Source organism: Balaenoptera acutorostrata, chromosome 2, assembly GCF_949987535.1.
Source record: "Balaenoptera acutorostrata chromosome 2, mBalAcu1.1, whole genome shotgun sequence".
Taxonomy (NCBI): domain Eukaryota; kingdom Metazoa; phylum Chordata; class Mammalia; order Artiodactyla; family Balaenopteridae; genus Balaenoptera; species Balaenoptera acutorostrata.
Window position 1 is genome coordinate 117,151,777 of NC_080065.1, and position 22,311 is coordinate 117,174,087.

The 22,311-nt window shown below is 37.9% G+C and overlaps 1 protein-coding gene across 1 annotated transcript in view; it reads left to right on the top strand.

The window, feature by feature from the left end:
* Positions 1-21,219, top strand: part of CDC42SE2 (CDC42 small effector 2) — a 58,864-nt gene extending 37,645 nt beyond the window's left edge. Inside the window, exons 3-4 of the mRNA XM_007188517.2 lie at positions 17,992-18,108; positions 18,693-21,219. Of these exons, the coding sequence (XP_007188579.1) occupies positions 17,992-18,090 (99 nt within the window). The 3' untranslated portion in view covers positions 18,091-18,108; positions 18,693-21,219. The remainder of the gene's footprint in view (positions 1-17,991; positions 18,109-18,692) is intronic.
* Positions 21,220-22,311: the final 1,092 nt, after the last annotated feature.

Below are 22,311 nucleotides of genomic sequence, written 5' to 3' on the forward strand. Positions count from 1 at the left end.
ACTGCTTTTTTTTTTTTTTTTAATTTATTTATTTATTTATTTATTTATGTCTGTGTTGGGTCTTCGTTTCTGTGCGAGGGCTTTCTCTAGTTGTGGCAAGTGGGGGCCACTCTTCATCGCGGTGCGCGGGCCTCTCACTATCGCGGCCTCTCTTGTTGCGGAGCACAGGCTCCAGACGCGCAGGCTCAGTAATGTGGCTCACGGGCCTAGTTGCTCCGTGGCATGTGGGATCTTCCCGGACCAGGGCTCGAACCCGTGTCCCCTGCATGGGCAGGCAGATTCTCAACCACTGCACCACCAGGGAAGCCCCCACTGAACTGCTTTTGTGGAAATGTAAGAGGTGTCAGATTTCTGTTAAAATACAATTCAGTAGCTTCGTTTCCTGGATTAATGTGGAGTGAAGAGACCAAATGGGACCCTATGACTTTTGTTAATATTAAGGTCATTGTGGCATATATAAATAGAATGAATGGTTTCAAATTTATTATATCTGATTAATTTTAATTTCTTTCTCATCAACACGTGTTCTTCCCCACTTCTGTTCTTAAAAATTTAACTATATAGGACAAATTAAGTTTTTAGTTCATAGTACTTAGTTAACGTTTAAAATCTCGTTTATGCACATTTCAGAATTTCCTTCAAGATTTCTATCTGGTATTTTGTCTCTATGAAAAGCCTGTCATTGATGTACATGACTCTTGTTTGCCATCAAGTTAGGTAGAGTTTGAGGACTGTCCCCTGCAGGGCTGACTGAGCTGCAGCATCAAGACGGGCCCTCAGCTGCTGTAGAGGTTCTGCCCTGCAGTCTCCAGACAGCCTCCTCTGGTTACTGAAGTAGATTTCTTATGAGGTGTTCTAGCTCTTCAGAACCAAACCTGTCTTCCAAAGGCTGTTTGTACTCATTGCCTATATTACATATTAGTTTGTTGTCTCTACAAAGAAATAGTTTCTCTTACGTTCATCTATTCTGAGAATTGAGCAACAGTAATAGGAACATGGCTCGATGCATATGAAAGAGGCAGAGGCCACGCTGGACTATTGAATGGTCAGATGACTGGTTTCTTTTTTCCCGTAAATACACTGTTCTTCCCAAGACTACTTTTCATACTAACTTATTGCTAGAAAAGGTTCTATGACTTTTTTAATAATATAACTTTATTGTGTTAAAATAATGCATATCCACAGTCACAATAATACATGTCATCTCAATGCTGAGGGTTACTTACTAGAAAATCCAAGTCCTTTTGTTTGAAATTGAAGAATTGACTTTTGGAAGAAAAACAGATTTTTATTTTTCTTAGAATTTGCATGGCGTTATGAAAGTACCATGTAAAAATATAAAGGTGTTGTTGTAAATAGGCCTAAGATACCTATAAAACCTAACATGTCATGTTAGGTGGGAAATTATTTGGTACCAGGGTAAAATCAAGTTTGTGCCACAAAACAGTGTTACCACAGAGGAGCAGAAAATGAACTGATAGCCTATGGCCATAAGCTTCGCAGACTGAGCAAGTTTACTTAAATAGACCTATAGATTTTAGTTTTATTTATTTACTTATTAAAATTTTTAAATTTTATTTATTTATTTTTGGCTGTGTTAGGTCTTTGTTGCTGCGCGTGGGCTTTCTCTAGTTGGGGCGAGCAGGGGCTACTCTTTGTTGTGGTGCACAGGCTTCTCATTGCGGTGGCTTCTCTTGTTGTGGAGCACGGGCTCTAGGCACACAGGCTTCAGTAGTTGTGGAACATGGGCTTGGTTGCTCCGCAGCATGTGGGATCTTCCCGGACCAGGGCTCAAACCCAGGTCCCCTGCATTGGCAGGCGGATTCTTAACCACTGCGCCACCAGGAAGTCCCTCTTTTTTTTTTTTTATATTCTTACCTAAAGTAGTCATTTGAGTAATGTGACTATAGATATTACAGTACATCATTATGTGATATCATTGGAGTTAGTTCCACATACGTGAATTTTTCAGTAAATGAGTAAAAATTTACCCATTTAAGAGCCAATCACATGTTCTCACTTGAACCATATTGGACCTAAATAAGCCATGCATTTTATATTTTGCTATTCTCTTCAATTAGAATATATTTAAACCTATCTTACTCCAAAAATAACTTAGACCAGTCTTATTACTTTCTTTAAACAAACTGACTGAGGATCATCAATGACAAGACACCTTGTATCGATACATCATGTTTTCTGTGATTAAGTATTTGATAAGTAGATTAATGAATGGATGGTGCTCCCACCCCCTCTCACCTCCCGGGGTCCTAGAAATGTGAAGGGCCCTTTGAGCTGTTTCTGTGCATTACACCAGACTGCCAGTGCTCTCACCCTTGACTGTTAGGCCGTCATATCCCAAACCTTCCTGTTGCCGCTTTTTTTAGCAGTCTAGCTTGATTCGCTCGTTCTCTGCTTCCGAAATGCTTCTAATTGCTATGAACTAAGATAGGATACACTAAGAACTCTTCACAGTTCGCAGGTAACTTTGTGACTTTGTTTTGGCAAAGTAAGAAAACATCCCAGCGGGACTTCCCTGGCCGTCCCGTGGTTAACACTCTGTGCTTCCACTGCAGGGGTCCCAGGTTCGATCCCTGATCCGGGAACTAAGATTCTGCATGCATCACGGCCAGGAAAAAAGAGAAAATACCCGAGCATTTATATATCTCACAGTCTACTAGAAAGTAGCCCTGTAATGTGGTTAGGAAAGGTTATCATCTTTAATCATTTTACAGATAAGAAGCCTGATATGCACAGAAGATAAATAGTTCACCCAGAGTTAAAATATTAATAAAGAAGTTTGGATTTCAGTCCAAGTCTTTGGATTCTTTTGTTGTTGGAACATAGTTGATTTACAATGTGGTGTTTCAGGTGTACAGCAGATACACATAAACATGTATTCATTCTTTTTTAGATTTTTTTCTCATATAGGTTATCACAGAATATTGAGTAGAGTTCCCTGGGCTATATATGAGGTCCTTTTTGGTTATCTGTCTTATATATAGTAGTGTGTGTGTTCATCCCAAACTACTGATTTATCCCTCCCCCACCATGTTTCCCCTTTGGTAGCCATAAGTTTTTTTTCGATATCTGTAAGTCTGTTTCTGTTTTGTAAATAAGTTCATTTGTTTCTTTCTTTTTTTAAAATTAGATTCTACGTGAGTGATAGCATATGATACCTGTCTTTGTCTGACTTACTTCACTTAGTATGATAATCTCTAGGTCCATCCATGTTGCTGTGAATGGCATTATTTCATTCTTTTTTATTTTTTAAAAAATTTATTTTATCTTATTTTTATTGGAGTATAGTTGATTTACACTGTTGTGTTAGTTTCAGGTGTACAGCAAAATGAATCAGTTATATGTATATATACATATATCCACTCTTTTAGACTCTGTTCCCGTATTGGCCATTACAGAGTATTGAGTAGAGTTCCCTGTGCTATGCAGTAGGTCCTTATTAGTTTTCTATTTTATATATACTAGTGTATATGTCGAGCCCAGTCTCCCAATTTATCCCTCCCACCACGCCATCCTCCCTGGTAATCATAAGATTGTTTTCTACATCTGTGACTCTTTCTGTTTTGTAAATAATTTGGGATGACATTTAGGTTGCTTCCATGTCTTGGCTATTGTAAATAGTGCTGCTATGAACATAGGGGTGCATGTATCCTTTTGTAAATATTATAGTTTTCTTCAGATGTATGCCCAGGAGTGGGATTGCTGGATATGGTAGTTCTGTTTTTAGTTTTTTAAGGAACCTCATACTGTTCTCCATAGTGGTTGTACCAATTTACATTCCCACCAACAGTGTAGGAGGGTTCCCTTTTTCCCACACCCTCTCCAGCATTTACTGTTTGTAGAATTTTTGATGATGGCCATTCTGACCGGTGTGAGGTGATACCTCATTGTAATTTTGATTTGCTTTTCTCTGATAATTAGTGATGTTGAGCATCTTTCTTGTGCTTTTTGGCCATCTCTATGTCTTCTTTGGAGACATGTCTATTTAGATCTTTTGCCCATTTTATTTTATTTTTTTTTCTTCAAACAGAAAGTCACAAAAATTATAATCATCCTCATCAGTTCACTCAGTCCAATGTAATTAATTTTTTTTTTCATCTTGATCTTTTGTTAGCACTTTTATGAATTCATCAGTTTTCCATTAGAGTTCTGAAAATGCTTATTCATTCAGTTCAGCAGTATAGTCAGTTACCAGAAACCTGTACTTGTCAGAGTCTTTTCCATGAATTCCTTGAAGATGAAACCCTTTTATAGGAACATTTTTGCGAAAGCATCAGAGTACACCCAGAACTGTCTGTAAATGACAAAAGACTTAAAAATGACCATAGTTAAAGATTTGATGAAAGTTCATAATAATGCAGTTGACAAGGAAATTTAGTTATTTCTGAGATACACATTTTAAAGTAATAACTAGAATTATGACTTATAACATTATACCGGAACATATAAGATTTTTAGAAATTTCATGTAATGTGTGAAACATTTATATTAACATATTTCCATACAAATAACCCAAAGAAAGTTTAGTATTAGTTGTTTTTTTTGTTTGTTTGTTTTTTTATACTGCAGGTTATTAGTCATCAATTTTATACACATCAGTGTATACACATCAATCCCAATCGCCCAATTCAGCACACCACCATCCCCACCCCACCGCAGTTTTCCCCCCTTGGTGTCCATACGTTTGTTCTCTGCATCTGTGTATCTATTTCTGCCCTGCAAACTGGTTCATCTGTACCATTTTTCTAGGTTCCACATACACGCGTTAATATACGATATTTGTTTTTCTCTTTCTGACTTACTTCACTCTGTAGACAGTCTCTAGATCCATCCATGTCTCAACAAATGACTCAATTTCGTTCTTTTTTATGGCTAAGTAATATTCCATTGTATATATGTACTACAACTTCTTTATGCATTCATCTGTCGATGGGCATTTAGGTTGCTTCCATGACCTGGCTATTGTAAATAGTGCTGCAGTGAACATTGGGGTGCATGTGTCTTTTAGAATTATGGTTTTCTCAGGGTATATGCCCAGTAGTGGGATTGCTGGGTCGTATGGTAGTTCTATTTTTAGTTTTTTAAGGAACCTCCATACTGTTCTCCATAGTGGCTGTATCAATTTACATTCCCACCAACAGTGCAAGAGGGTTCCCTTTTCTCCACACCCTCTCCAGTATTTGTTGTTTGTAGATTTTCTGATGATGCCCATTCTAACTGGTGGGAGGTGATACCTCATTGTAGTTTTGATTTGCATTTCTCTAATAATTAGTGATGTTGAGCAGCTTTTCATGTGCTTCTTGGTAATCTGTATGTCTTCTTTGGAGAAATGTCTATTTAGGTCTTCTGCCCATTTTTGGATTGTGTTGTTTGTTTTTTTGATATTGAGCTGCATGAGCTGCTTGTAAATTTTGGAGATTAATCCTTTGTCAGTTGCTTCATTTGCAAATATTTTCTCCCTTTCTGAGGGTTGTCTTTTGGTCTTGTTTATGGTTTCCTTTGCTGTGCAAAAGCTTTGAAGTTTCATTAGGTCCCATTTGTTTATTTTTGTTTTTATTTCCATTACTCTAGGAGGTGGATCAAAAAAGATCTTGCTGTGATTTATGTCAAAGAGTTTTCTTCCTATGTTTTCCTTTAAGAATGTTATAGTGTCCGGTCTTACATTTAGGTCTCTAATCCATTTTGAGTTTATTTTTGTGTATGGTGTTAGGGAGTGTTCTAATTTCATTCTTTTACATGTAGCTGTCCAGTTTTCCCAGCACCACTTATTGAAGAGACTGTCTTTTCTCCATTATATATCTTTGCCTCTTTTGTCATAGATTAGTTGACCATAGGTGCGTGGGTTTATCTCTGGGCTTTCTATCTTGTTCCATTGATCTGTTTCTGTTTTTGTGCCAGTACCATATTGTCTTGATTACTGAAGCTTTGTAGTAGAGTCTGAAGTCAGGGAGTCTGATTCCTCCAGCTCCGTTTTTTTTCCCTCAAGACTGCTTTGGCTATTCGGGGTCTTTTGTGTCTCCATACAAATTTTAAGATGATTTGTTCTAGTTCCGTAAAAAATGCCTTTGGTAATTTGATAGGGATTGCATTGAATCTATAGATTGCTTTGGGTAGTATAGTCATTTTCACAATATTGATTCTTCCAATCCAAGAACATGGTATATCTCTCCATCTGTTGGTATCATCTTAAATTTCTTTCATCAGTGTCTTATAGTTTTCTGCATACAGGTCTTTTGTTTCCCTAGGTAGGTTTATTCCTAGGTATTTTATTCTTTTTCTTGGAATGGTAAATGGGAGTGTTTCCATAATTTCTCTTTCAGATTTTTCATCATTAGTGTATGGGAATGCAAGAGATTTCTGTGTATTAATATTGTGTCCTGCAAATGTACCAAATTCATTGATTAGCTCAAATAATTTTCTGGTGGCATTTTTAGGGTTCTCTAGGTATAGTATCATGTCATGTGCAAACAGTGACAGTTTTACTTCTTCTTTTCCAATTTGGATTCCTTTTATTTATTTTTCTTCTCTGATTGCCGTAGCTAGGACTTCCAAAACTATGTTGAATAATAGTGGTGAGAGTGGACATCCTTGTCTCATTCGTGACCTTAGAGGAAATGCTTTCAGTTTTTCACCATTGAGAATGATGTTTGCTGTGGGTTTGTCATATATGGCCTTTATTATGTTGAGGTAGGTTCCCTCTATGCCCACTTTCTGGAGAGTTTTTATCATAAATGGGTGTTGAATTTTGTCAAAAGCTTTTTATGCATCTGTTGAGATGATCATATGGTTTTTATTCTTCAGTTTGTTAATACGGTGTAAACATTGATTGATTTGCGTATATTGAAGAATTCTTGCATCCCTGGGATAAATCCCACTCGATCATGGTGTATGATCCTTTTAATGTGTTGTTGGATTCTGTTTGCTAGTATTTTGTTGAGGATTTTTGCATCTATATTCATCAGTGATATTGGTCTGTAATTTTCTTTTTTTGTAGTATCGTTGTCTGGTTTTGGTATCAGGGTGACGGTGGCCTCATAGAATGAGTTTGGGAGTGTTCCTTCCTCTGCAATTTTTTGGAAGAGTTTGAGAAGGATGGGTGTTAGCTCTTCTCTAAATGTTTGATAGAATTCACCTGTGAAGCCATCTGGTCCTGGACTTTTGTTTGTTGGAAGATTTTTTTTTTTTTTTTTTTGTTGGAAGATTTTTAATCACAGTTTCCATTTCATTACTCGTGATTGGTCTGTTCATATTTTCTATTTCTTCCTGGTTCAGTCTTGGAAGGTTATACCTTTCTAAGAATTTGTCCATTTCTTCCAGGTTGTCCATTTTATTGGCATAGGGTTGCTTGTAGTAGTCTCTTAGGATGCTTTGTATTTCTGTGGTGTCTATTGTAACTTCTCCTTTTTCATTTCTAATTTTATTGATTTGAGTCCTCTCCCTCTTTTTCTTGATGAGTCTGGCTAATGGTTTATCAATTTTGCTTATCTTCTCAGAACCAGTTTTTAGTTTTATTGATCTTTGCTATTGTTTTCTTTGTTTCTATTTCATTTATTTCTGCTCTGATCTTTATGATTTCTTTCCTACTACTAACTGTGGGTTTTGTTTGTTTTCTTTCTCTAGTTCCTTTAGGTGTAACGTTAGATTGTTTACTTGAGATTTTTCTTGTTTCCTTAGGTAGGCTTGTATAGCTGTCAACTTCCCTCTTAGAACTGCTTTGGTGCATCCCATAGGTTTTGTATCATCGTGTTTTCATTGTCATTTGTCTCTAGGTATTTTTTGATTTCCTCTTTGATTTCTTCAGTGACACTTGGTTATTTAGTAATGTATTGTTTAGCCTCCATGTGTTTGTGTTTTTTACGTTTTTTTCCCTGTAATTCATTTCTAATCTCATAAGGTTGTGGTCAGAAAAGATGCTTGATATGATTTCAATTTTCTTAAATTTACTGAGCCTTAATTTGTGACCCAAGATGTGATCTATCCTGGAGAATGTTCCGTGTGCACTTGAGAAGAAAGTGTAATCTTCTGTTTTTGGATGGAATGTCTTATAGATATCAATTAAATCTATCTGGTCGATTGTGTCATTTAAAGCTTCTGTTTCCTTATTTATTTTCATTTTGGATGATCTGTCCATTGGTGTAAGTGAGGTGTTAAAGTCCCCCACTATTATTGTGTTACTGTCGATTTCCTCTTTTATAGCTGTTAGCAGTTTCCTTACGTATTGAGGTGCTCCTATGTTGGGTGCACATATATTTATAATTGTTACGTCTTCTTCTTGGATTGATCCTTTGATCATTATGTAGTGTCCTTCCTTGTCTCTTGTAACATTCTTTATTTTAAAGTCTTAATTTATCTGATATGAGTATAGCTTCTCCAGCTTTCTCTGAATTTCCATTTGCATGGAATATCTTTTTCCATCCCCTCCCTTTCAGTCTGTATGTGTCCCTAGGTCTGATGTGGGTCTCTTGTAGACAGCATATAGATGGGTCTTGTTTTTGTATCCATTCAGCAAGCCTGTGTCTTTTGGTTGGAGCATTTAATCCACTCACGTTTAAGGTAATTATCGATATGTATGTTCCTATGACCATTTTCTTAATTGTTTTGGGTTTGTTTTTGTAGATCCTTTTCTTCTCTTGTGTTTCCCACTTAGAGAAGTTCCTTTAGCATTTGTTGTAGAGCTGGTTTGGTGGTGCTGAATTCTCTTAGCTTTTTCTTGTCTGTAGAGCTTTTGATTTTTGCATCGAATCTGAATGAGATCCTTGCTGGGTAGAATAATATTGGTTGTAGGTTCTTCCCTTTCATCACTTTAAGTATATCATGCCACTCCGTTCTGGCTTGTAGAGTTTCTGCTGAGAAATCAGCTGTTAACCTTATGGGAGGTCCCTTGTATGTTATTTGTCGTTTCTCCCTTGCTGCTTTCAGTAATTTTTCTTTGTCTTTAATTTTTTCCAATTTGATTACTGTGTGTCTCGGCATGTTTCTCCTTGGGTTTATCCTGTATGGGACTCACTGCGCTTCCTGGACTTGGGTGGCTATTTCCTTTCCCATGTTAGGGAAGTTTTCGACTATAATCTCTTCAAATATTTTCTCTGGTCCTTTCTCTGTCTCTTCTCCTTCTGGGACCCCTATAATGCAAATGTTGTTGCGTTTAATGTTGTCCCAGAGGTCTCTTAGGCTGTCTTCATTTCTTTTCATTCTTTTTTCTTTAGTCTGTTCCACAGCAGTGAATTCCACCATTCTGTCTTCCAGGTCACTTATCTGTTCTTCTGCCTCAGTTATTCTGCTATTGATTCCTTCTAGTGTAGTTTTCATTTCAGTTACTGTATTGTTCATCTCTGTTTGTTTGTTCTTTAATTCTTCTAGGCCTTTGTTAAACATTTCTTGCATCTTCTCGATCTTTGCCTCCATTGTTTTTCTGAGGTCCTGGATCATCTTCACTATCATTCTGAATTCTTTTTCTGGAAGGTTGCCTATCTCCACTTTATTTAGTTGTTTTTCTGGGGTTTTATCTTGTTCCTTCATCTGGTACATAGCCCTCTGCCTTTTCATCTTGTCTATCTTTCTGTGAATGTGGTTTTTTGTTCCACAGGCTGCAGGATTGTAGTTCTTCTTGCTTCCTTGCCCATTGTTTGAATGGGTTTTTTGGTTTTTTGATATTCAGCTGTATGAGCCGTTTGTATATTTTGAAAATTAATCCCTTGTCAGTCGCTTCATTTGCAAATATTTTCTCTCATTGTGTGGGTTGTCTTTTTGTTTTGTTTATGGTTTCTTTTGCTGTGCAGAAGCTTTTAAGTTTCCTTAGGTCCCATTTGTTTATTTTTGTTTTAATTATCATTACTCTAGAAGGTGGATCCAAAATGATATTGCTGCAATTTGTGTCAGGGAGTGTTCTGCCTATGTTTTCTTCTCAGAGTTTTATAGTTTCTGGCCTTGCATTTAGGTCTTTGATCCATTTCGTGTTGATTTTTGTGTAAGGTGTTAGAGAGTGTTCTAATTTACTTCTGTTACATGTAGCTCTCTGTTTTTCCCAGCATCTCTTATTGAAGAGACTGTCTTTTCTCCATTGTGTATTCTTTTTTTTTAATAGATCTTTATTGGAGTATAATTACTTCACAGTACTGTATTAGTTTCTCTTGTACACCAAAGTGAATTAGCCATATGCATACCTATGTCCCCATAGCCCCTCCCTCTTGCGTCTCTCTCCAGTCCTCCCTATCCCACCCCTCTAGGTCATTGCAGAGCACCAAGCTTATCTCCCTGTGCTATGCTGCTGCTTCCCACTAGCTAACTGTTTTACATTTGGTAGTGTATATATGTCGATGCTACTCTCACTTCACTCCAGCTTCCCCCTCCCACCACGTGTCCTCAAGTCCATTCTCTGTGTCTACTCTTTATTCCTGCCCTGCAACTAGGTTCATCAGTACCACCTTTTGTTTTTTTAAGATTCCATATATATGAGTCAGGATACAGTATTTGTTTTTCTCTTTCTGACTTAACTTCTGTCTGTATGACAGACTTCAGGTCCATCCACCTCACTACAAATAACTCAGTTTCATTTCTTTTTTCTGGCTGAGTAATATTCCATTGTGTACATGTGCCACATCTTCCTTATCCATTCATCTGTTGATGGACATTTAGGTTGGTTCCATGTCTTGGCTATTGTAAATGGTGCTTCAGTGAACATTGTGGTACATGACTCTCTTTGAATTATGGTTTTCTCAGGGTATATGCCCAGTAGTGGGATTCCTGGGTCATATGGTAGTTCTATTTTTAGTTTTTTAAGGAAACTCCATTTCCAGCATTTATTCACCACACCCTTTCCAGCATTTATTCCTTCTAGCTTTTTTTTTTTAATTAATAGCCACTTTATTTATTTATTTATTTATTTATTTTTAGCTGTGTTGGGTCTGCGTTTCGTGCGAGGGCTTTCTCTAGTTGCGGCAAGCAGGGGCCACTCTTCATCGTGGTGCGGGGGCCTCTCACTATCGTGGCCCCTCCCGTTGCGGGGCACAGGCTCCAGACGTGTAGGCTCAGCAGTTGTGGTTCACGGGCCCAGTTGCTCCGCGGCATGTGGGATCTTCCCAGACCAGGGCTCGAACCCGTGTCCCCTGCATTAGCAGGCAGATTCTCAACCACTGCACCACCAGGGAAGCCCCCTTCTAGCTTTTTTGATAATGGCCATTCTGACCGGCATGAGGTGATTCCTCATTGTAGTTTTGATTTGCATTTCTCTAATAATTAGTGATGTTGAGCATGTTTTCATGTGCCTCTTCGCCATCTTTACGTCTTCCTTGGTGAAATGTCTTTTTAGGTCTTCCACCCATTTTTTAACTGAATTGTTTGTTTTTTTGATATTGAGCTCCATGAGCTGTTTGTATATTTTGGAGATTAATCCTTTGTTGTTTCATTTGCAAATATTTTCTCCCATTCTGAGGGTTGGCTTTTCGTCTTGTTTATCGTTTCCTTTGCTGTGCAAAAGCTTTTAAGTTCAATTAAGTCCCATTTATTTATTTTGGTTTTTATTTCTGTTAATTAACTCTAGGAGGTGGGTCAAAAAAGTTCTTGCTGTGGTTTATGTCAAAGATTGTTTTTGCTATGTTTTCCTCTAAGAGTTTTATAGTGTCTGGTCTTACATTTAGGTCTTTAATCCATTTGGAGTTTATTTTTGTGTATGGTGTTAGGGAGTGTTCTAATTTCATTCTTTTACATGTAGTTGTCCAGTTTTTGCAGCACCAGTTATTGAAGAGGCTGTCCTTTCTCCATTGTATGTTCTTGCCTCCCTTGTCGTAAATTAAGTGACCATATGTGCTTGGGTTTATTTCTGGTCATTCTGTCCTGTACCATTGATCTATACTGGCTTTTGTGCCAGTACCATACTGTCTTGATTACTGTAGCTTTCTTGCCTCCTTTGTTATAGATTAGGTGACCATAGATTTGTGGGTTTATTTCTGGGCTTTCTATCCTGTTCCACTGATCTCTGTTTCTGTGCCATTACCATACTATTTTGATTACTGTTACTTTGTAGTTAGTCTCAAGTCAGGGAGCCTGATTCCTCCAGCTCCATTTTTCTTTCTCAGGATTGCTTTGATTACTTGGGGTCTTGTGTGTCTTTAATAATTTTTTGTTCTAATTCTCTGAGAAACGCCATTGGTAATTTGATAGGGATTGCATTGAATCTGTAGATTGCCTTGTGTAGTATGGTCATTTTCACAATACTGATTCTTCCAATCCAAGCACATGGTATCTCTCCATCTGTTTGTATCATCTTTACTTTCTTTCATCAGTGTCTTATAGTTTTCTGCATACAGGCCTTTTGTCTCCTTAGGTAGATTTATTCCTAGGTGTTTTATTCTTTTTGTTGCAGTGGTAAATGGGAGTGTTTCCTTAATTTCTCTTCCAGATTTTTTATCATTAGTGTGTAGGAATGCAAGAGATTTCTGTGCATTAATTTGGTATCCTGCTACTTTACCAAATTCATTTATGAGCTCAAATAGTTTTCTGGTAGCATTTTTAGGATTCTCTGTGTATAGTATCATGTCATCTGGAAACAGTGACAGTTTTACTTCTTCCTTTCCAGTTTGGATTCCTTTTATTTCTTTTTCTTCTCTGATTGCTGTGGGCTAGGACTTCCAAAACTGTGTTGAATGAAAGTGGTAACAGTGGACATCCTTGTCTTGTTCCTGATCTTAGAGGGAACGCTTTCAGGTTTTCACCGTTGAGAATGATGTTAGCTCTGGGTGTGTCATATATGGCCTGTATTATGTTGAGGTAGGTTCCCTCTATTCCCACTTGCTGAAGAGCTTTTATCATAAATCAGTGTTGAATTTTCTCAGAAGCTTTTTTTTGTATCTATTGAGATGATCACTTGGTTTTCATTTTTCAGTTTATTACTGTGGTGTAGCACACTGATTGACTTGAAGATATAGAAGAATTCTTGCATCCCTGGGATAAATCCCACTTGATCATCATGTATGATCCTTTTAATATATTGTTGGATTCAGGTTGCTAGTACTTTGAGTATCTTTGCATCTCTGTTCATCGGTGATATTGGACTGTAATTTTCTTTTTTGTGTGTGGTGTCTTTGTCTAGTTTCAGTATCAGGGTAATGTTGGCCTCATAGAATGAGCTTGGGAGTGTTCCTTTCTCTGTAATTTTTTGGAAGAATTTCAGGAGGGTAGGTGTTAACTCTTCTCTAAATGTTTGATAGCATTCACCTGTGAAGCAATCTGGTCCTGGACTTTTTGCTTGTTGGAAGTTTTTAAATCAGTGTTTCAATTTCAGTACTTGTGATTGGTCTGTCATGTTTTCTGTTTCTTACTGGTTTAGTCTTGGAAGATTGTACCTTTGTAAGAGTTTGTCCATTTCTTCTAGCTTGTCCATTTTATTGGCATATAGTTGTTTGTAGTCAACTTATGATCCTTTGTATTTCTGTGGTGTCTGTTGTAACTCTCCTTTTTCATTTCTAATTTTATTGATTTGAGTCCTCTCCCTTTTTTCTTGGTGAGTCTGGGTAAAGGTTTATTAATTTTGTTTATCTTTCCAAAGAACCAGCTTTTAGTTTTATTGATCTTTGCTACTGTTTTGTTCGTCTCTGTTTCATTTATTTCTGCTCTGATCTTTATGATTTCTTTCTTTCTACTAACCTTGGGTTTTGTTTGTTGTTCTTTAGTTGTTTTAGGTGTAAGGTTAGGTTGTTTATTTGAGATTTTTCTTGCTTCCTGAGGTACGATTGTACTGCTATAAACTTTCCTCTTGGAAGTGCTTTTGCTGCATCCCCAAAACTTTGGACCATCGTGTTTTCATTGTCATTTGTCTCGAGGTATTTTTTGATTTCTTCTTTGATTTTTTTCAGTGATCCATTGGTTGTTTAGTACCATTGTTTAGCCTCCATGTGTTTGTGGGTTTTTTTTTTTTTTTTACAGTTTTTTCCCTATAGTTTCTAATCCCATAGCGCTGTGGTCAGAGATGATGCTTGGTATGATCTCAATTTTCGGAAATTTGCCGAGGCTTGATTTGTGACTCAAGATGTGATCTATCCTGGAGAATGCTCTGTGTGCCTTTGAGAAGAAAGTATATCTGCTGTTTTTGGATGGAATGTCCTGTAAATATCAATGAAATCTATCTGGCCTATTCTGTCATTTAAAGCTTTTGTTTCCTTATTAATTTTCTGTCTGGATAATCTGTCCATTGGTGTAAGTGAGGTGTTAAAGTTCCCCACTATTATTGTGCTACTGTCGATTTCCTCTTTTATAGCTGTTAGCATTTGCCTTATGTATTGAGGTGCTCCTGTGTTGGGTGTATTATATGTTTATAATTGTTATATCTTCCTGTATTGATCCTTTGATCATTATGTAGTGTCCTTCTTTGTCTTGTAACAGTCTTTAAAGTTTATTGTGTCTGATAGTAGTATTGCTACTCCAGTTTTCTTTTGATTTCCATTTGTATGGAATACCTTTTTCCATCCTCTCACTTTTAGTCTGCATGTGTCACTAGATCTGAAGTGTCTCTCTTGTAGACAGCAAATATATGGGTCTTGTTTTTGTTTCAGCCAGTCTATGTCTTTTGGTTGGAGCATTTAATCCGTTAACATTAAGGTAATTATTGATATGTACGTTCTTGCTATTTTTTTCATCTGGATTTATTTCTTAAGGTCATTTTTCTTCCCTTCCTCTTTTATTCTCTTGTGATTTGATGTCAATTTTTTTTTCTTTCTCTCTCTGTCTCTTTTTTTTTTTTTTTTTTTTGGTGGGGGGGTCCATGCTGAGCAACACACGCAGGATCTTAGTTCCCAGACCAGGGATTGAACTTGTGCCCCCTGCAATGGAAGTGCAGAGTCTTAACCACTGGTCCACCAGGGAAGTCCCTTGATGTCTTATCTTTAGTGATGTGTTTGGATTGCTTTTTTCTTTTTTGTGTGGGTAGCTATTCTAGATTTTTCGTTTGTGGTTCCCATGAGTTTTTGCTATAGTAGTCTCTGTATGTACAAGATTGTTTTAAGTTGTTGATATCTTCATTTCAAATGCATTTCCAATATCCTGCATCTGTACTCTGCTCATGATTGCTGGTTTTGATATTATATTTGTGTGTGGAAGATTTCCTACCTTTACTTTATGTTTGCTTATGCCAGTGAACTTCCCCGAGTCTAGTTGTGGCCTCTTATTTTCCACCTAGAGGTGTTCCTTTCAGATTTGTTGTAATGCTGGTTTGGTGGTGCTAAATTCTCTTAGCTTTTGCTTGTGTGTAAAGCCTTTTTTTTTGGCTGTGTTGGGTCTTCGTTGCCACATGCTGTCTTTCTCTAGTTGTGGCAAGCAGGGGCTACTCTTGGTTGCAGTGTGCGGGCTTCTCGTTGCAGTGGCTTCTCTTGTTGTGGAGCACGGGCTCTAGGCATGTGGGCTTCAGTAGTTGTGGCACACAGGCTTAGTTGCTCCGTGGCATGTGGGATCGAACCCATGTCCCCTGCATTGGCAGGCAGATTCTTAACCACTGTGCCACCAGGGAGGCCCCTGTAAAGCTTTTGATTTCTCCATCAAATCTAAATGAGAGCCTTGGTGCGTAGAATATTCTTGGTTGTAGGTTTTTCCCTTTCATCACTTTAAATATATTGTGCCACTTCCTTCTGGCCTGCAGAGCTTATACTGAAAAATCACCTGATAACCTTATGGGGTTCCCTTGTAATTTGTTGCTTTTCCCTTGGTGCTTTTAAAATTTTTTCTTTGTCTTTAATTTTTATCAGTTTGATTAATATGCATGTTGGTGCGTTCCTCCTTGGGGTCATCTTTTATGGGACTCTCTGTGCTTCCTGGACTTGAGTGAGTGTTTCCTTTCTCGTGTTAGGGAAGTTTTCAGGTATAATCTCTTCAGATATTATCTTGGGCCCTTTCTCTCTTCTTGCACCCTTATAATGCAAATGTTGGTGTGTTTTAATGTTTCCCAGAGGTCTCTGAGACTGTCCTCATTTCTTTTCATTCTTTTTCCTTTGTTCTGTTCCGTGGCAGTGATTTCCAACATTCTGTCTTCCAGCTCACTTATTTTTCTCCCTCAGTCATTCTGCTGTTGATTCCTTCTAGTGTATTTTTCATTGCAGTTATTGTATTGTTCATCTTTATTTGTTCATTATATTGTCTAGCTCTTTGTTAAACATTTCTTGTAACTTCTCAATCTGTGCCTCCATTCTTTTTCCAAGATTTTGGGTCATCTTTACTATCATTACTCTAAATCCTTTTTCAGGTAGGCTGCTTATCTCCTCTTCATTTAGTTATTCTTTTGGGTTTTTATCTTGTTTCTTCGTCTGAAACATATTTCTCTGCCATCTCATTTTGTCTTTCTTTGTCGACTCCTTTACGCTGGCTGGAGGATCATAGCTCCTCTTGCTTCTGGTGTCTGCCCTCTGGTGGGTGAAAGTGGTCCTCAGGCTTCTGGAGGTTTCCTGGTGGGAGGGACTGGTGCCTTCCTGCTGGTGGGTAGAGCTGGGTCTTATCCTTCTGGTGGGCAGGGCTGTGTCAAGGGGTGTGTTTATAGGTGGCTGTGAGCTCAGTATGACTTTAGGCACCCTGTCTGCTGACGGGTGGATTTGTGTTTCCCTCTTGCTGGTTGTTCGGCAATTGCTTGCTTTTAACTGCACCAGTTTTATGTCCTATTCCAAGGAAACTTCATTGGCACATATAAAATTATGGTTTGTTTGGTTTTTTTAGAAGGTTGATTAATGAAGTCCTGGAGAGTATATGGCACTCCTGGGGCCACTCAGCAAGGTTGCAGGTAGAGAAAATGAGTGCACAGGCCTGGAGTTCTGCCTTTATCAGGGTTGAGGATAGGATGCCTCGGGTTTCACAGGTTCACTCTTTACTGCTTCCTCCTGGCGTTGTTGTGGGGGTTACATGATGTCATATTTTGAAGCCATCCTGTAAACGTGAGACCAGCCTGTTCTCTGAGGGCTGTTAAGGAGATGTTGTTTGCAGGCTCAGGTAGAAGATGAGTCAAAGTCCAGGGGCTCTAACCACGTGATAAAAGCTGGAGAGAATGATGATTCCACCCTGGGCTCACATGAGAAAAGGGTGTACTACTCACAGTCTTTAAATATGCAAACTTGTCTCCTCGGGTGTGGCCTCTGGCTAAGCTTGCTTTGAATATTCCAAGTCTTTGGATTCTTATACCCCTTTCCACTTTATCAGACTATACTAAGACTGTATTAAGTATGTAAATTTTACCACATGGACTTTTTTTAAATTTATTCATTTATGTACTTGTGGCTGCGTTGGGTCTTCGTTGCTGCATGTGGGCTTTCTCTAGTTGTGGCGAGTGGGGGCTACTCTTCATTGCGGTGTGCAGGCTTCTCATTGCAGCGGCTTCTCTTGTTGCAGCGTGGGCTCCAGTAGTTGCGGCACGCAGGCTCAGTAGTTGTGGCGCATGGGCTTATTTGCTCCGCGGCATGTGGGATCTTCCCGGACCAGGGCTTGAACCTGTGTCCTCTGCACTGGCAGGCAGATTCTTAACCACTGTGCCACCAGGGAAGTCCCACATGCACTTTTAAAGTTTATCTTTGGTTCAGTTTGATTCATATTTATTTTTGAATCTGATTCTAATCCAGGTAATTGAGGTGATCATATATGTGAGGTGTTTGTAAATTAAGGTGGTTGAGGAACAAAGTTGAGTTCATCTGTATCCTTTTAACTGCTTTTGAAATGTAGCCAAGTGCCTTGTGAATTACGAAACTTGTTTTTTGTAATTGCCAAGTGGAGAAAGTTGCAGGAGTGGGGGGATGGGTGGAGAGGGAGTTGTGGCAAAAAAAAAATGCTTCAGTCACTAGCTTCAGCATTTTGCCTTACAATGAGAGCAAGTTTAAGTCTATAAAAGGTATTTTTTCTTCTATAAAAGGCACCCTTTTGGGAAAAGCAGCCCAGCTAAAATATTAGGCAAGAGTTGCTTACTTGCAGTGGCCCTACTTCCTGACTGGTTCTCTTCTTGTCTTGTTGCAGGTTAGCTCCATTCAGAACCAGATGCAGTCCAAGGGAGGCTATGGAGGTGGCATGGCTGCCAATGTGCAGATGCAGCTTGTGGACACGAAGGCAGGATAGCCCCGGATCCCTCCTCCAGTGAGTACCTCAGAACACAGGCTGGAAGTTCAGATACATACATGGCCACTAACAGCTGATGACATAGACAGCCTTAGTTTCAACCTTGGGGTTAAAAAATAAATATCTTGTTCTTTTTAAAAAATTGTGAACTTACTAGAAAAGGTGAAAATACCTTAGTTGGCCAAGTGATGACCTTAGGCAGTTACTGCATTTTGAATATTAGTTTCAGGTGGTTGTTTTCCTTATGAGAAACTTTAAATGCTTTTAAGACATCTTGTTTTGGGGGAGGCTTTGACTGCGATTCTAGTGACAAGATGTCTCTTATGTGTCCTTTAAACATGAGTGAAGTTACTGAGTATTGATACTGCATGAAATCCCATGTGTAGTGAAGTAATTTTATATTTAATACCATTATGGATAAACCTTTCATTATAAACTTTTCAAATTAAAAAGACAACTATTAAGAGGCATGAACCCCTAAAGGGTAAAAATCATTTGGATTATTCTTTGGTTTTATAGGTCATTGTGAATTTCTATGTTTTGTTTCCACTGTTGTTTAATTTTTTTTATTGTGATTGCTTTTCTTTTCAATTGCAAAAAAGTGTGATGGCGTCTTGTTCACCCTGTTGTGATTACTCCAGTGACATGTTACTGTTCTGCTCTGAAGAAACTATTGTCAGAAGAATCCTGCATTTCCTTCAGCTGGCATGCATGCCTTTGGACTCATGGACAGAGTTCTTTGGATTGTGGCTTAATGATTGATTTTTATGAATATGGATCTGATTTTAGCATGATCTTTTTTGTGAATGCTAGCACTGTTTTGCATTTTTCCCCGCATTTTTAACAATTTCTCTTTCCACCTCCAACCCCTCTGCCTTATGATTTTATTGGTAAGCAAAGAACTGCTATTTTAATGTGTCACCATTTATGTATATTTTGGAAGGTATGAGACCCATAAGCACAATGATCATTTCTATTCATTTGAAACTTCAACAGAGTAGTATCTGCATGCTTTATGAAGTTGCTTGTATGGGAGCCCATGGGATGCCAGAAATGAACATTTCCTTGCTGCCATGGGCTGATGATACTGCTGCTATTAGAGGAAGGTTAGCTGTGGCACCAAGTCACATCAGTTTCACAAAAAAAGGCAATTTGTAGCTTATTTTAGAAGTATGACTTTTATTTAGAGTTATAAAAGAAAAGCTTGCATTCATAAGGCATTCATTCTGTTGTAAATGTTCAATATATTTATTTGAGAGCAAGGGCCTGGGATTGTAAACAGGTATGGTTATGTGTGTGTGTGTGTGTGTGTGGTAATACCCTCATTGGGTCTGACTCTGAGCATCATGATCTTTGTTCATTTCTTTGTGTGCTCATTCTGTTTTCACTTGTTTATGTTTAATATTATGGTATCCAGTTGCTTCCAGTAGCAGTTTGTTGAGCTTTTGGCCTGTATTCCTAACTGCAGATTTCAGTCATTGGCCTCTCCATCTTCCACATATTTTGGGGCAATGGAAGTTGCCAGGAGCAACAGTTGACCTGGCTGTGTTGTTGCCTGTGAAAACAACCTGCATGGTGACTTACTTATTAAGGTATTGGTGAGAAACCTTTGGCTCAGTTTCCAAAATACGTTTATTCTTCACAAATTGTATTTCTGTAAATGCTTCTCTTTCCCCATAAGCCAAATTAGTGGTTTGTTTTTTCATGAAAATGTTTAAATTATGTCCAGTTCAGCCCTATGTAACAGTTACATTTGGTAGGAATAACAGTTCATGTAGGAAATAGGGCTTAATTGAAAACTGACTTAGAAAGCTATAAGGAATTAGGTAATTGCATAAAGGAAGAGAGATCATTTCTCTTCACCTTAGTCACAAGTTCTTGTGAAACAGGTAACTAAATAAATATTGGGTTTATATAGGCAAAACATGGAAGCATTTCTTCCCCCAGTTCTTTTGGATTTAATTTACCCAGTACAGCAGGCACTAGAATACTCAGTCCTTATATTTCTGCAATTTTGAGTCTTCATAGGTGTCAATCCCAGAGACTCTGTCAAGGAAAAAGATTTATGCTTAGCAGTCAAAATAGGCATTTTGCAGTTTAATAACTTCTGAACTTGAATTCATCTGATGTCATTAATTGTGTTGATACTGCATTCTGGATTTTGCCTGAGTACTACTGTCTTTCTGTTCAGCCAGAGACAGGGCACTGGCAGTGTGCAAGCTCTTTAAGGGACGGATTTTGTTTGGCCTTGTCAGTGCTAGATGCTATGTAGTCTACTTCTAGTCTGACTTTAAAAATTAGTACAGATTTTATATAACTGTGTAACTCCTGGAACAATACAGGGAGCCATGGGTCCGTTTTCCCCAATCTCTCACTTTCCTGATTCTCCAAGGACCAAATACTCCAGTGAGCACTGGAGCATGTCTCCATGGTAAGCCAAAGGCTGCACTCTTCAGCCTCTAACTGTTCTGCAGCTGCCACTGACTTGACAGGCACAAGTAGCCACACTGTGTGCCAAGACCACATGCCCAGGAAGGTGCCAGTAATTATTCAGCAGAAATAAGAAAATTACCAACAACTTGAAGATACTAACCTTGGACACAGATTTTTTTAGGGAGTTAGTTAGCAGGTCCCACCTGGATAAGTGGGTTTGTAAATCTTGGGAGGTCATTTGCTCCCCATAACAATGTGTGAAAATTGAAGCTAACTAAATATGATTGACTGTTAATACTTTGCTGAAATACATGCTAACAACTGTTAACTAATGACATGCATTCTGTAAAAAAGTGGTGCCCGTGAGCATAGGTTGGAAACGTGAACTGTGGTGACTGGGTTCAGCTTTCCAATGCAGCATTATATCAGTGGGCCTTTAAAGATACTTTGTGAGTATATATTAGCTTTCACTTTTGTTATTAAATTATAGCAGTTCTATTATAGAGAGCAAGTTTGCCTTGATTTTGTTTAAAATGACTTCTGCTCAGCACCCAGGAGATAAAATTGACATATTTTTATAATATAAGCATAATTTTTTGTACATTGTGTTCATTCTTGAATAAAGTAAAAGTTCAGTGTTGGCTTGTAGATAATAAAGTATTTGATTTTGTTTCAATAAATGTTTTTCAATCCTGGTTTGGTTAATTCCTTTCTTTCAAGGAGGAGATATTTAATAATATCACCTTTTTAGCCTTTCTTAGATTTTTGAGTGAGTTATATGTTTTGAAAATTTCTAAACTTGTAATGTCATCTTATAATTAATAAATGCCTAGACAGAATGAACCTAAAAAGTCCTACTTCCAAACAAACATTTAAAAGTAGGAAGAAACGAAAAATATAAATAAATATCCCCAATTTTTTAAACAAAGGTATCCAACCCCAATTCATTCAATTTTCCTTGCTGAAGCAATTTGTCCTCACAGTGTATGTAGGATTTAAATAAAAGTAAGAATTCTGTTCCTCAGTCAGTCAGTCAGTCATAGAATAGGTCCATCATCACAGAACGTATGGGCAGTTTGCTCTCCAGGGAACATTTGAAAATGTCTGGAGATGATATTTTTGGTGTCTGTCAGTCAGAAACTAAGGAAGGGGTGCTGTTAACACCCCTGGGAGGCCACTAAATATCAGCCCTCACAAGAGAGAGATGTCACAGTGCCACAGCTGGGAAACACTGATTTAGAACAAAGACCTATGTACTCACCAGATCCTGTTTGTTTGTTGTTAGAGAATCTTTCTTTCTTTAATGCATTGGTCAGGTACTGAGAATAGGTCAGTTAGGTTTGGCTGTATCATGAGAATTGCCACACAGTATTCTAAAATAGAAAAATTAATGAGAAAATATCAGGAAACAACAATATCTCAAAAAGTTTCAATAACCTTTGTCCTCAGCTCATGGCCAAGGGCTCTAAAGGGAAATTGGGTTAAGATGAAAGTATGTGAAGAAACTCATGTTGTATATTAATTAGGAGCCCTATTTCAAGTATATGTTTTTAAAGAAGGATATGCGTAAAATGCACAAAAAAATAGGACAAATCTATTAAAGTGTCAGAGACAGACTGGAATTTGCTAAAATTGTGAAAATGCAAAAGTCTACAAAATTCATATATACCCTGTGCTTAAAAGATACTTTCAGCAGACTAGTAAGAAAGCAATTGAAATTTTTACCTTCAGCTTACTACTGTCTTCCATCTAGACTGGTCCAATAAGAGAACTTAACTTAAACCATTA